Genomic DNA, 15298 nt, shown 5'->3' on the forward strand with positions numbered 1-15298 from the left:
ACAGGTAAGGGGATAATTTTCGTCGGCGAAGATGAAAGGAACGATCGTGTTTACATAATAGTGTCCCCGACGACGTTTAAGTTATAGGTCCATGACAGGTTTTCTTCCGCGCAGATTGCGTTTTCACGTGGCGGAATATTCTACTATAAGCGCGCTGTTAATTCCACAACAGTGCACCTGGAAATATCATGGAAAAAACCTGGAAATTTCAGTGATATCGGTTTTCCAAACGTTTTATGAACCCTGAATATGTTCTTATGTTATTTTCGACTCGTTCGAGGTTACCACGTGGATTTATGTCATAAAATTATACTTAAAACGTTGTTTTTATATCAACCCAAATTCAGTCTTCTCAAATGCATGCCCTGCGCAGGCCAATTCTCGGACAAATCATAAATTTGGTTTGTGAATCACGTTTCCCCTTGCACCCACTCCCACTCCGTTATGTTTCTTTCTTTTTTTTTCTTCTGGATTTCATTTATACAGTTTTCTTTCTTTCCTCATTCGACCTCTTGACCCTCCCTTTTGGCACGTGTTTCTTCGATAATAGAAGCACCGAAGGCGTGCGTGGGTGGAGGCGCCACAATCGCCCCAGAAAAATAAACTCGAACGAATAAATTCCGTTTAATTTTAAATTATACGAGAGTGGAATGAAATTAAAATCATTCCCAGAACTAGCTGGGCCCGTATACACTTGTTGGGTATGAGTTCATTTGTTGAATAAGTCCATTAAGGATACTGTTGGCAACGAGAACCGAACGTTTCTCGGTGTTTTTAAAGGTATATTACTCAATTATAGGTAAAATAATTACGTTTGAAATTTATTCCATCGAAGGTTTCACTTCAAATTTCGCTTTTAGCTAGGGGTTTAGAGATTTAACGCGGATTTTGAGTGGTTTTTCGCGCCGCGGAAAAATCTTTGGTCAAAGGATTTTCCTAGAGGGAGGATTAGCCCCCGAGAAAGTGGAGCTCTCGAACAAGGAAGGAGGAGGAGGTGGAGGAAGGGGAGATGGGGATTAAATAATGGGGTACCTCTCTGGGGGGAGGGATATAGAGGGGCGGACGAGGTCACGACCAAAAATACACTGAGTGAAACCTCGTCTTGTTTGCCAGAAAAATGACCCGAGTTCGCTCGGCGTCTTCTTTGAAGTTCGATAGCTCGGTCTTCTCTCCTCCTCTCTCACCCCTCCCACCTTTTTTTTCGCCTGACTCGCGCGCCACTGCCGACGCCGAAAAAAAGAATTATAAGTCGCCACAGAAACCGAGAACGGAGAACGAAAAACAAGAAGGATAATCCGTATTAAGAACTTCACTAAGAGTGATTCGGTCTATTCTAGATCTCTGCCTATCCATCTCCTAGTGTACAAAGACCCAACCAATTCTCAAGCTGGCTACATCCAGTATGGATTACGGTGTCCCTTGTGGAGCCAAAATCGGTCATGAATATGCGTGACACTTTAATGTTTTCCCCCCAAAATCACAGCTACTTCCGTCATGAACTCATGACATAAGTTCTTTCGGATTAGACGCGTGGCGAAACTTAAATATCGTCTCTTCGTCCCCCAACCTTTTTCAACCTCTCCCGAAAAAACGGAAAAACACTCCGTTACATCATGAACTCGCGTTCCGAGGGCCAAATCTTTTTCCTTCCTCTCTCTCTTGAGAGAGAGAGAGAAAAAAGAGAGATTACTTCTCCCGTTTCTTTTAGCGGTAAACAATTCGCCATGTGCTTTTCTCTTTTCTCCTGTATACTCCTCGACACCTGTTAGATGGAAAAGAAAGCTCCACGGTTTTTTTTTTCTTCTTCTTTCAACTCACTTCCAGATTGAAGAGACCATTTTATTAATAACAGAAGAGAAGCAAAGACCACAGGGGCGGGGGAGGTCGCCTTCTTGGGTTATTTCCCTGATGCCACCAAGAGTCCAAGAAGCGATGCACCGTGAACACTCGGACTCCATCTGACGTTGGCTCTAGGTGCCAAGGAAATAACCCTCCCGCCACTGTGCGTTGATTTCTCTACAAGTAATTTATGGAATCGTCTATTTCTTTAAGCCTATAGGATCATGCGCTTTTTAGGCTTAGACGTATTCTCTATCCCGTTAATGGGTCCAACCAAACATCAGTAGATTCTCTTTTCCAAATCCCGGTAGTAATAGATCGGGTGCTTGTTGATGTTGACCCCTATCCTTATGGGCTATTACGGGCGTTTCCCTTTAAAAACGCGCGCGCTAAAATAATGGCGCCCCCTTTCTTTATACCCAACAAATCATGACGGGTAATAACCCTAAATTTTGTAACTCTTAGCCACGATTAAGATTAAGAGCGACAACATTTTTCAAACTTCTACGTCTCGTAATCTATAAATCAAAACAGATTTAGCATTTTTAGACATCCACTAATTTACGCGCTTAATAACACCTCAAATTAGCATAAATTAGACTCGATTACAATTACCGAGTTATAGGTTGTTGGACCTGTTAGTAATTTCGTAATTGAACGTAGGATAAATGATTAAATGTCTCGAAATCTAGCCCGGAAGAAAAAACGCGTCCATCCATCATGCATGGGAACGCCGTATACCCTAAACGAAAATTAAATATTCAAAGTTTTCTTTTTTCTAACACAAATTGCTAGTAAGTTTAAAAATTATAATAATTTCGTGATTTCGGATGATTGAAAGGGACCCCCGTATTATTTATAGGAGGGAGGTATTATTAATTCATAAACCATAGGTTCCGAGGAACGTATGGCTTCCATAGCTAGCAAATTTTGGCGTAGTGTTTAACACGTGAAACTAGAAATGCGACGAAGTTGATGCAGATCTTACGTATCTCAATCTCTCCCTCTATCCACTATGCAAGGAGGTTCGGTATTCCATTGTAGTTAAGAGAAGAAGCAAACACCACAGGGGCGAAAGAGGTCATCTTCTTGGGTTATTTGACCCTGATGGTGCCATTAAGAAGCGATGCACCGCTAGAGGCTCCTTTTGGCGTTGCTTCATGGCGTCACGGAAATAGCCCGTCAGTCTGTGTTGCTTTTTCCGCGAGTAGTTAATGGAATAGTCTATGCATTATGTGTCAGGACTCCAGGGGAAACGATGGTCTATTCCCTATGTCAACTCTATAATATAATTTCCCGCTCGTAGAGATGAAAGTAGTTAGTTATTCTCGAGTGGGGGCGCTCTTCACGTTTGAAGAAAAGAGGCGACTTTTGTTCCACTTAGTTAATAATTACGAGTCCGATGATGAAAAGAAATCTAATAAATTTTTCTCTTTATTTGGACCAACTTGAAGAACATTTTGTGAAGAAAATTATTGTCTTTTTAAGAAGAAAGAGTCTAAGGGGGAGGGGTTAAGAGAAAGGTCGTAAGTTCGGAGACGTCACCAGCTAACTCGAAACAGACCAATGGCGTCAATCGTCACTTAATGCTGGCGCCCGCCAACGTTTTGCTACAATTTTATGTATTTCTTTCTTGTCTTGATTTTTCCTTTTCTATCCTTAAAAAAAAATAAAGAAATATTCCGAGCAATTTTGGTCGTCGGCAAAAGTTCAAAGTAGATTTCCACCCCCCCCTTAATTCGAATTCCCCGCGATAATTTCTACCCCATACACTTAAAGGACAAGTGACTCCAAGAACCGCCTGTTGTTTGGGAAAACAAAGAATTGATTCACAGGCGACTTAAGATTAAGAACCATCAGACGATTTTTATCTAAATTGTTCATGCGGACCGGGAGGATATTCTTTCAATAGAGGTTTCACTCGCCCTTTAAACACCACTTTAATTAAAATTTATTTAATCCAAATAATGATTTTTACTATAATTTCGTTATGATTATGGGTTTTTGGTTAATTTCTGAAAAATTGGTGACGCAAAAATTGATAAAATAACTGAAATTCTTTCGTGGCATCAAAATCCAGTATTTCTTTTTCCTATATATTTTATTACGGAATTGCCCAACAACGGTAACCAGTTTTTTTTTGTTATTAGTTTTTAATTAACGGTAATTAGTAAATTACGTGACGTACCCTAGGTATATGGAAATTCTTGCGGGGGATGGAAGCCATAAAATTCCTGTATTTTTCTTTTACCCCGAAACCCTAAATATTTCAAAGATGAGTGTGTCTTCATTTGATACGGATGAAATTCGAAATATTTTTTATCAAAATGTCTCACGCTCGAATTCCCGCAGCCGAGAGACTTTTTGGGAGAAAAGCTTGTTTATATCTCTTTCTATCTTTCCGCGTTACCTCTTATCGTCTTTTATCTTATATACTCGAGAGACCACCATCTCACCTTGAAGAATGATAAGATCGCATACCAAAATTGTAAAGCTGTTATTGTTTTGTCTGCTGTGACTCGGTTTGTTGGGTTGCGATGGAAGATTACTCGACAATATTGGTAGTTTCATCGTTGAGTAGTGAATTGTGAAGAGGAGTTACAAAAATTAAGTAATGTTTGCGTTTGGTGACCACGCATCTCATTTACGTCCCATGTCCGGTGCTACCAGCTTTGAAATGAATACTTGAACCCTAATCTCCCTTTTTGGTATTAACAAATCGTTCACTTTTCGCATCCCTATTTGTTGGTCAGCTCTTTGTCCATCCATAATACGTTTGTATTTATACATATACATGGTTTGATGGACAAAGCTACCTGAACATTATTTTAACAACAAGGTGACATGGTAGAAGCGGCAGCCAAGAATGCCTTCCATCTCTATTTCTCCCACAACAACATTTTTTTTTTTTTCTAAAATCAAAAGAAAGACTTAGACTTTCAATATCACTCGGAGACGGGTTACCCAATCAATACGGCTCTAAAAGTCGTCCGTCGGTCGTCAATTTGATTGGTTAGTGACATGAAAGCGCGTGAATTGAATGACAATTGCCGATAAAAATAATTTTATTAAAACGTTACAATGTTACAGTAAGGGAGTTTCTCCGTAAACTATACAATACCTGCTGAATTCGCGCTAGAAAACGAGAACTAGCTCTCTCTAAACTTTTTCTTGGCCCTAGTAGAAAAAAAGAAGTTAAGAGAACATTGAGAGCGGCGTATCTTTCCAAATTACAAGGCTTGGCTTCTTAAAAGGGCTCGCGGCCTTTCAATAATTGTGGTTTTTGCGGTTCGCGGATCATAAGCCTCAAATCCGACCAGTTCTTTTTTTTTCTTTCTTTTTTTTTGTATTATTATATTATTATTTTTATTTTATTTTACGGGTTTTTTATACGTAATATTTTCCTTTGCTCGAATTTCATCCCGATTAAATTTAAGCAAGCTAAGCTACAAATGTATCAAAGTAACTTTATACTAAAAAAAAACACCAAACCTTTTACTTGACCTTCGATTCATCATCTGTTTCTGTCTACGAGCACCATTTATGCTAATTTGTCTAATTAATATTTTCTTTAATAAAAGGAGGGCGCTTATAACCGACAACTTCTTTTGAAATATCTTGAATACCCCGCGTAATCAATCTTACCAACCAAAACCTTTTAGTAGTAAACAAATTTTACCCGAAAATTTTCGTCGCCCACTTGTCTGGGCTAGGGCTAGTTTAGTGGCGCCAATTTTTTTAAATATTAAAATTAGTGTACCTATACTCAATACTTATTTTAATTTTAATGTGACGGTAGAATACTAAAAAAAGCTATGACAAATTCATTAAATTTAATAGTTATTATTATCTTCACGATGCATCCTAATTAGAATAAATTTAATCCTCAAAATTGAGAAATTAATTTATTATAATTTTTTTTTTCGGTGAAGGCGCTCGATAGCTTTCCCGCCAAACACTTCGTACAGCTGTAACTAGAGGCGTGTTTCTCCTCCATGCTTTTTCTCATGATTAGTAGATGCGGTTTCCATGGTTACCCCCTGGAACTCTTCCCTCTCTCTCTCTCTCTTCCTCTCTTCCCAGAGAACTGCTCCCGAGTCCTAAGGTTTCTGTATCCCTAGTCCCTTTGCGCGTCAAATCGTCCCATATTTTGTTAGATAAAAGAAATATTTGCAGCGTCAAATTTACCTTAAAATGTCATTGAAGGCTCTACCAATTGTTTTCCTCAATTTAGGAGGGGAAATGATGTATATTTTGGACCAGAGATTAAAAGCCCAGAATATACCCGAAGATAAGGGTGACAAAGGTGGGTGACCTCTTTTCCTATGGCGTACTATTTTTATATTGATCTTGGGGAGTTTTATTAAACAGTGCTTTGCGACATTGTTAGTACCATGCTAAGCAACGAATTTATCGAAGAATTATTTAAACCTCAGGAATTGTACTCGCAAAAAGCTATGAAAGCTGTTTTTGAAAAATTGGTGCACTCCTCTATTATGAAGCTAAATCAAACAAGCATGGATAAAGTATTATTGCGTTTTATTCCCGCTTTTCAATTCACATTACGCGCGGAGTATTTTTAGCGGAGTCGTAAACAAAGATAATCCTGATATAATACTCCATGTTGCGAGCGGCAAATTTAAAAGGTCGTAATGTAACGCGTAATTAATATTTATCATTCCTATAGTTGTACGATCTCATGACAATGGTGTTTAAATACCAAGTTTACATGTGCCCCACACCCCATGACCTTTTGTATATAACTTTGAACCATTTGGATGCCATAAGAAGATTTGTGGCATCTTCGCCAGTAACGTCTTATTTGGTTGACACCACTCATTCCAAACTTATCGCGCGATACGGAAATTTATCCAGTCACGATATGCAATTGCTCCGGTGTTCCATTTTGAATTTTTTTCAGGATTTGAAAATCAGAGTAGGTATTGAACTGGTCTTGTGTTAGGTGTAGTGCTGCGCTGTGGAAGGCTATGGACAATAATACGTCATTTACGCGCATTTTAAGGTTTCGGTATTTTTGAAAGAGCAACTTCAACATCCCAATGGCGTTTTTGTTACAAAACATAGTGGGCCTATTCCTCATGGGGTTGAAATACCGGGAACTATAAAGTATGGATAACCCCTTTTAAAAGGAATATAAAGCCCAACGCTCTCTTTATGAAGAACCCCCATAAAATGCGCCAAAGCCAGTATATCTTTATGAATGACCCCCATAACAAACCACTAACTAGCGCCAAAAATATGCAGGCCCAAATAAGGATGCGGAAAATTTTGGAACTGCTTTATATTCCCTATTAAAGTGCTAGTGACAAAATGTTTTTCTGTATTTTAATATTCTGTACAAATAATGTTTTAATATAGAGAAATTGATTCAAATGGGCACATATCAAACGAAACCACTTTCAACGTTGGTATTAATTATGAAATGCCAATTCCTTTGGGGTCCTTGGATATTATAGATTTTAATAGAGGGACACGGTTGGGAACCAATATGTAAATTGTTTTTTATTCTTCTTTTTATTACTACTCCAATAATTGGTCATCAATTATAATAATTGATTTTTAGTTACGAGATTAAAGAACCTCAATTGGAAAATATCCCTGCAAACAAAAATGAGGTCGTTTTACCAACGGGAGATTCTAACCAGGTTATTTGAGACTTCATATAGGCGCAGGAATTAATTTAATTTTAATTAAAATTAAGCTAATTTAAAAACAAAGGGTGTTGACGAAGGTGATACAAATAACGAAAAAGCAACGAAAGAATTGGCTTTACTCGCGCACTTAATTGGACAAGACGGTTCAGGCAAACAGGAATTCACTTTGAATTTATTCTCACCTGATGAGGAATCAGCGTAAGAATCCTTTAAAACATTAAAAAAATTTTAATTTAACTAACTTTTAATCGATATTAACTTAAATAGAAGGACATTAGGAGATACGGAGCAAAATCCAAATACAGTTGTGAACATTGATTTTCGAAACGTGAGGGAAAAAATATTTAAAAGTAATATAAAGCCCAAAGCTTAATTTCTTTATGGATAACCCCCTTAAAAAACCCGTAATAGAGCCTGAACGAGCATTTCTTTATGGAAGACCCCCTTAGAAAACCCGTAATAGAGCCCAAAGCTTAATTTCTTTATGGAGGACCCCTTAAAAAACCCGTAATAGAGCCTAAACGAGCATTTCTTTATGGAAGACCCCCTTAAAAAACAGGTAGTAGCGCCTAAACGAGGATTTCTTTATGAAGGACCCCCTTAAAAACGCGTAATAGAACCTAAACAAGCATTTCTTTATGGATAACCCCCATAACTAACCATTTACCATAAACCAGCGCCATGTTTTGTTGAACTTTCGGCTTTTATATTCACTTTTAAAGGGATAGTGACACAATTTATTTTCTGCTAATTCCGTTTATTTTAGGCTGAAAAAACTGAGGAATTAAACAAAATTATGTCAGATTTAAATTTTGAGGGAGATGGTACAACCCAAGATAATGATATTCTAGATCTGATGGACAGCGCCCAGTGATAATTGGTGTATAAAATGAAAGAAAATGTTGTATGTACTATTAATTTAGTATCAGCAGCCATCTATAAGGTATATTATATTTTTTTAAAGCTCTTAGACTCATCGAAATGTAGGCATATTTCTATTTGAATCATATTTATATAGTCTCAATGCTAATAATAATCAATGTTTATCCGTTTAAATTAAGGCTACAAGAAATTATTATATAAATACATGATTTTATTGCCATGGTTGGACTGAAAAGCAAAATACATTCTTTCTTTCCCCATGCATTGAAATAACAAACAAACAAACAAACATTGTTTTTCTTCTTCTGAGGTACAAAGTTACAAACATTAAAGTCGTCGCGTTAATTAAAAATGATTGTTACAATATACAAAAGTATTTTAGTATTTTTCTCTTCATATAATTTATATTCTTATAATAACATTTTCAGTTTTAGCAAAAGGTACAATAGTTGTTGTTTTTTATAGACAATATACAAGAATAACATTTTTTTTGGAAGAAAATAACATTAGAAACAGCTTTGATTTGATTATAGATTCCTTAAGATTGGCACTGAAGTGTTTTTTAGGCCTTTTAACGTTAATACTAAAACATTTAAGTCACATTTGAAGGGTAAAAGAAAATTAGAAAAACCTATTAAGGCATAAATAAGAACCCTAAGACTAATTAGCCTTATTCCTGATCAGCGCCACCTAACCATAGCGGCGAATTTGAGAACTACTGTAATCGGCAAGCCAATCAGATGTCGCTAAAATCTGGTGACGTCACTGACGGGCAGTGCACTCTCGGGGTCTGACCAAAAATGACGTCACCAGATTTTAGCGACATCTGGTTGGCTTGCCGATTACAGTAGTTCTCAAAGTCGCCGCTATGGGTAGATGGCGCTGATCAGGAATAAGACCGCTAATTGTAGCTTGATTTTTAAGGATTTTAAACTTAGTTAAATTAATGTTTCTTTTAAATTGTTTTCTTTTCGTTAATGATTAGAAGATTGGACAGATTGAAGTTATAGTTTTTTGGATTGGGCATTTTTTTTTATCCTATGCACCCTGCAAAACATTTTTTCACCGCATCTCTGCAAAAATTTGGTATTAAACATCAAAAGTCCATTATTTTATTTATCTTTAAAGTAATGGACTTTTACCGAGCAAATGGAATGTATGATAAGGAATACCATGTCATGGCAAAAAATTGCAAAATACAAAATAGAATTGTTAGGCCATTGTTTTTCCACTAAAAGAGAGAAAAATATGGTGTGAATAATTACTGCGACACGGACTATATCGTTTTTTATTTACCCAAAACGCCGCGCAAAGGGTAAGAGCCAAAAAAGCAAAAACTAGAATTGTGGCAATGGCTCTAGTTGGTGCAAACATCTTTTTTATTTGGTTAAGTGGTCCCATTAAAAAGCACGTACTATTTCGTGTTTAATAATGAGATTGATTAGATTTTATTAAGTTTAACTGTAGAATAATGGGAATATTTGGTTTTTCTACCTCATTAAAGCAGTTACATTTCCCAAAGTGTAAAAAATACCAAATAACACAAAACCATTTCTCATAAATAAGAAAAAGGTTCCCTAAAAGAGTGTTTCAACAATAATTGAGTTCTGACATTGGGTGGTAATGAAGGGATGGGTATCAGTGTAAATTACCATAAAGGAAAATACAAATCCCAGAATAAAACATATGGCAAAACCCTTTATTCTAGTGGACCAATTTAAAGTGGACGCGTCAGAGATCTGAAATGTGAGTAATTAATGTAAAGAAGTAAGTCAGTTACGTGTCTAATCAGGCATGATTAACCAAGACGGTGACTGACATCTGACATCAGTGATCAGTCAGTCAGTGACGTACTTGCTAAGCCTTGGTTAATCTCCGTTTCTGTTTAAGTTATTTTAAAAACTCTAACTTGAGTCATTATTCCTTGTTCTTCATCTTTATCGTCTCCACTTAGAGCTTTCCTTAGCTTATCCATGATTATAATTAAAATAGAATTATAATTGAACTAAATAAACAAACTCAATAAGCTGAACGAAAAGTACAAAACTCAACTTTCTAAAACAAAAATCGACTCAACAGATGTCAATTTTTTGAACTCTCTTGAACTGAAACTTCACGTGACTGACCGTCGACTGCTTATCTAGTCTTGACCGGTCTCGCCGGATTTTGGAGCCTTTATAAATAATTATTAGTTTCTAAAACGTTTTATACAAACAAAAATGGATATATAATTATCATCTAAAATGAAACTTATTAAAATATGCAGTGAATATGGTTTTTTAATGACCTTAAAGGTAAAGAGATATACTTGTCGAAATCCCATTCTTAAGCCTTGGTCAGGCTGCATGCAATTAGGCTCACTTCGCCCGCGAAGTTCAAATTTCGAATGGCACATGCCTAGGGATGCATTTACGACGGATTTGAATATTTATAATTCCATAAGTCGTAGTGTGTCTCCATTAACGTTAATTAATGAAAAACTTGTCAAGTGGTAAGTAAGCTACATTTTTTTTACATTAAGAATTATTAAATGAGGATAGTGCATTTCATTTTCAAGGTATACATGTGGTCCTACTGTTTATGACAAATCTCATATGGGACATGTCAGGTTAATGTCAATGACAGTATACAAATATTTAGGCTTACTTAAACTAATTAGTTATGGGTGAAATTTTATAGTTGCTATGTTAGACTTGACATAATAAGAAGAATAATGGAGAAATATTTTGATCTTGATATTGTTATGGTTATGGGAATGACTGACATTGATGACAAGATTATCAACAGGGCTAATGAAGTTAGACGCTTTTGTACTTGCTAGAAAAATAATGACTAAAATTTTAATTTAACATCTGCTATTACTCTTTTAGAGCAATTTAAAAATTGACCAAATAACTAAAAAATACGAAACAGAATTTCATAATGATATGAAAATATTTAATGTCAGACCTCCATCATTTATTACAAGGGTCACTGACCACATACCACAAATCATTTTCTTCGTAACTAAAATTATTGAAAGAGATTTAGCTTACGTGACACCACAAGGTAAGATTCTACCAAACTAGTGTCCCTTCTCCAAGGTATAAACATATATAGCTTTGTTTGATAGGAACAGTTTATTTTGATACCAAAGAGTTTGGATCTTATGGTAGATTTATCTCACAACCTGATGCCGAGCATCAGGAAGCCATAGATCCAAATAAAAAGAACGCCTCAGACTTTGCATTATGGAAAGCCACTAAGGCAAATGAACCTTTTTGGGAATCACCTTGGGGGAAAGGGAGACCCGGGTGGCATATTGAATGTTCAGCTATGGCGAGGTCTTTAATTAAAGTTAACAACTGTAATTGTCACGACATATATTCTAAAACACTCTTATTAATTAGTCACGTATTTGGTTCAAAACTGGATATTCATTCTGGGGGGATTGATCTAATGTTCCCTCATCATGAAAATGAAGAGTGTCAGTCTGTTGCTTTTCATCAGATTGACCAATGGGCAAATTATTGGATACATACAGGTTTTTCGCAATTCTTTCTCTAGGTTTTTTTTTATTCGGAACTATAAGAGTAACTAAGAATAATAATAGGTCACTTACATCTGAAAAATGACAGTAAAATGTCCAAATCTTTAAAAAACACCATCTCTACTGAACAGTTTTTAGAGAAAAATTCCAGCAATGATTTTAGAATGTTGTGTTTAATGAAACCATATAGAAATAGTTGAGTATCTCATGTGTTTTGCAATAATTGCTCCTTAATTGCAACTATATCAGAAAAACTACATAAAAATAGACATAGAACTTTCCGAGGAAACCTTACAAGGCCCTAAAATGTTTCTAAAGAAGATATCAAACTTCTTGGATGATTGTGAGGCTTATTGTAATGGACATTTAGTAGGAGGTCATTTTGATGAAGGTCAATACTTGAATAGGTGAGATTCCTACAACTTGAAATGAAAATAGTTCACTAAAAATCACGTGATTACACTCTCCAGACTGAACTTAATTCGAAAAAAGATCAAAGATGACTTTAAAGACAATTTTAACACTCCAAAAGCGATGGAATCAGTCTTTGAACTCGTAACTGACGTCCAAAAAGTTCTCCAAAGTAGACCCAAAACTGTTTCGGCAAAAAACCTTCCTCTAGTGAAGGTTTATTCTTCTTTTGTCAAAGAGCTTTTTGAAAATTTGGGTATCTCCCTGGGCCAAGATAGTGAAATAATAAATACAAATAAGGATGATACTACAAAATACGTTGACGTAATTGTCAATTTTCGAGATACTGTCAGAGAAAACGCTTTGAACTCTATGGCTTTGTGTAAGAAAAGTGAGAAAAATGAGGCGACACAAAAAGTTATAACTCAAAGCAAACTTTTATTAAATTACTGTGACAAAGTTCGGGATGAACTTTTAGAAAGTGGAATACAGATAAAGGTAATGTAATGTAATGTTATATTTTGGAAGAAGAAAATTACTTTCAAATTCAATCCTAATTAATTTTTAATACTTTAGGACAGAGGTAAAGGAGATTCAACTTGGACAGTTGTTAAAAAGTCCTAGATAACCAAAATTAAATTATAATCACGTTACATACAAAACTAAAACAAGAATAAGCGGGATTTAAGTGATTCAAATTATTTAGTTTCTTATTGGTTAATACTACAGTAACATTACATTGTTTTGGTCTTTCAGTAAATTTTAGCACCAGTTTTTGCTAAATAATTAGTAAATAGTAATAAATAAGTTAAGATGAAGTTGTTAAATTAAATTTATTTAACACAAAAAATTGTTGCATATTTGTGAGCAAAACATTTCATAGCACTTGTTTATTTGCAAAAATTATTTACTAGTACTATGTTTACTACGGTAAATAAGTTGCCAGACCAAACTGGGGGTCTTATATAAATGCCTCTTTATTAGCTTGAATTTTTGTGTTTAGTTCCTTCACTCGCACAACTAAAAGAGCGAAGCTGTTTGAACCTAACATTTAAACTTAATGGAGGTAGTGGCCATTTAAAATTAGTTTTAGGGCTTAAACTGTAATTAAATAAAACTATTGAGAGTTCCTTTGTCTGGCTAAACTATCAAGCGGGGCTGAATCAATTTTTTTCCTTCCTCTCAAGAAGCTAGAGCTAGAGGAATTGTTTCCGTCACTGGAAGTTGGCAAACTGCTTAAACTAAATGATCTAGAGAAATGTCTGTCTGGATTTCTCGTTGATAAAGACTGACTGGAACTAGATGGTCGTGAAGAAACGCGACTAAGGCTAGGAGATCCACTGGCTAGTCTATTGTAGTCTCTCAATAAGTTGGATCTTGTTAATTCGGCAGATGGTTTGGCAGCTTCTATTCTTTTAAGGATTGCCTATAAAAAAACACGTGTATTCCGATGAAACCAATTGAATTTTTCCTTCAAAGACTGGTTGAAATCCTACCACATTTTCAATCTCAATTTGTCTCTGCCTCCTTCTACGGTTCACTTGAGATGGTGGAGTGTAAATTCCTTTCATGGGAACTGGGAAATTTAAAGCGGCACCCCCAACAAAAGAGGCTTTGGGTTTTTGTCTACTTTGTTGGGTTACAATTTTCTTTAGCAACCTTTGGTTTTCTTGGTCTATTCTCCTCACTTCGTCATTAGAGAAAGACATATTTTTCCTTGATTTATTGGCTGAAGTTTTATGCAAAAGTGGGCGGGCTCTTGCCCCTATAGGTGGTGTGGAACAGTTCCTTGATTTTGATACATCTAAGAAACGATTCTGTTGAACTTCTAGTTTCTTGATAGCTGCCACCAAAACGTTTAAATCTATTGGTCCATTAGTTTGGTCCACGGATGGATCAGGATCAGGATGAATTTCATCTTCAAATCTAACATTGTCTTTCTTTTTCCTCGTTAAACTTTCAGAGTTTGAAGAAGTATTTTCTTCGGAATAATCCATTTCTTTATCCGGAGATTTCTTACGCAATAATTTACTTTTTTTGGGTCTATCAATTAGCCTGCTACAAGTTGACTGAGGTCTAGGGCTATCACAAAAGTAGGGTGAATTTAAGGGAGTCACATCGGTAATGGATTCAGAATCAGTTAGTCCCTCCAAAGATCCATCACTAATTGATGATTCTTCATCAGAATCAGACATTGATATGCTAGAAGACTGCGAGCTAGTACCCCCACTACTATTGGCATCATCAGTCTTGTTAATGTCCATAAAAATACTGTCACTAGAAAGACTACGTTGTTCGGTAACAATCTTTGCATTGGGGGGTGTAGAATCAGAATTTTCATTTTTATTAACTAATCTAGGCATTATTACGTCGGTTTTAATAATTCTACGTTGTTTGGCGTTTCCAGTTACCTCCGCATCTTCCAAAGTTTCCTTAGTGTCAAGATCAACTCCAATATTACTATTTGTTTCTCTATGCGTGGATTGTTTGTATCTTGTTTGTTTTTTGCGTTTAGAATAAGATTCTATTGAATCCGAAGCTTTGGAAGTAGATGGTTGAGAATTATCAGTTTCAACTTCCCGTGTATCAACGCGATTCTCCTGGGAACTGGTCTTATTGCAAGGTGAAAGACCCTTAACCTCTTCCTGCTGCTTGTCAATAATACTTTGTTCATCTTCACTAAGCCTACTGTCAAAAAAGTTAAAATCTATTTCTCCTTGAATTTCTAGATCATTTTCACTATGCCCTAAACCGACTTTTAAAGACATTTGAATTGATTTATTTAATTTAAATAAACAAATTTATATTTAAAGAATGGATATAAAATGCTACGCGTTCTACGCGATGCCATATAAAAGTGACGAGCACATCAACCTTCAAGAAAAGGAAGCGTCTGCTTACAACTGGCTGCAACGTTCTAAACCATGGAGTTTTATTTGAGGAGGCTAAACTTTGCCGTAGC

The 15298-nt window shown here is 35.9% G+C and overlaps 4 protein-coding genes across 6 annotated transcripts in view; 2 read left to right on the forward strand and 2 right to left on the reverse strand.

Annotated features, from left to right (window-relative positions):
- OSCP1 (Organic solute carrier partner 1) overlaps window positions 1-8769 on the forward strand; it is a 27437-nt gene extending 18668 nt beyond the window's left edge. For 2 of the 3 annotated variants that reach the window (XM_089862665.1, XM_089862664.1), the window contains 9 exons: window positions 6074-6145; window positions 6211-6365; window positions 6527-6775; window positions 6863-6966; window positions 7219-7350; window positions 7424-7505; window positions 7579-7712; window positions 7782-7842; window positions 8281-8769. In XM_089862665.1, the coding sequence (XP_089718791.1) occupies window positions 6082-6145; window positions 6211-6365; window positions 6527-6775; window positions 6863-6966; window positions 7219-7350; window positions 7424-7505; window positions 7579-7712; window positions 7782-7842; window positions 8281-8388 (1089 nt within the window). In that variant the 5' untranslated portion in view covers window positions 6074-6081 and the 3' untranslated portion in view covers window positions 8389-8769. The remainder of the gene's footprint in view (window positions 1-6073; window positions 6146-6210; window positions 6366-6526; window positions 6776-6862; window positions 6967-7218; window positions 7351-7423; window positions 7506-7578; window positions 7713-7781; window positions 7843-8280) is intronic. The other variant, XR_016379973.1, reaches the window with a different exon arrangement.
- Window positions 8587-10492, reverse strand: LOC149588432 (vesicle transport protein SFT2A). The gene is made up of 6 exons (XM_089862675.1): window positions 10306-10492; window positions 10049-10135; window positions 9891-9973; window positions 9693-9810; window positions 9539-9627; window positions 8587-9469 (listed from the first exon to the last, which is right to left on the reverse strand). Exons 1-6 carry the CDS (start codon window positions 10369-10371, stop codon window positions 9430-9432), a joined length of 483 nt encoding a protein of 160 aa, XP_089718801.1. The 5' UTR covers window positions 10372-10492; the 3' UTR covers window positions 8587-9429.
- A 15-nt stretch (window positions 10493-10507) lies between these two features.
- On the forward strand, window positions 10508-13154 carry CysRS-m (cysteine--tRNA ligase-like protein, mitochondrial). The gene is made up of 10 exons (XM_089862639.1): window positions 10508-10887; window positions 10954-11004; window positions 11076-11193; window positions 11267-11444; window positions 11509-11719; window positions 11786-11919; window positions 11989-12120; window positions 12194-12332; window positions 12396-12834; window positions 12913-13154. Exons 1-10 carry the CDS (start codon window positions 10640-10642, stop codon window positions 12958-12960), a joined length of 1698 nt encoding a protein of 565 aa, XP_089718765.1. The 5' UTR covers window positions 10508-10639; the 3' UTR covers window positions 12961-13154.
- Window positions 12755-15258, reverse strand: LOC149588434 (uncharacterized). The gene is made up of 2 exons (XM_089862645.1): window positions 13833-15258; window positions 12755-13762 (listed from the first exon to the last, which is right to left on the reverse strand). The coding sequence occupies exons 1-2, from the start codon at window positions 15102-15104 to the stop codon at window positions 13454-13456; spliced, it is 1581 nt and encodes a 526-aa protein (XP_089718771.1). The 5' UTR covers window positions 15105-15258; the 3' UTR covers window positions 12755-13453.
- Window positions 15259-15298: the final 40 nt, after the last annotated feature.

Source organism: Phalangium opilio, unplaced genomic scaffold (genome assembly GCF_054372755.1).
Source record: "Phalangium opilio isolate 3A_F unplaced genomic scaffold, DU_Popi_V2 ptg000650l_1, whole genome shotgun sequence".
In the NCBI taxonomy this organism is placed as follows: Eukaryota; Metazoa; Arthropoda; class Arachnida; order Opiliones; family Phalangiidae; genus Phalangium; species Phalangium opilio.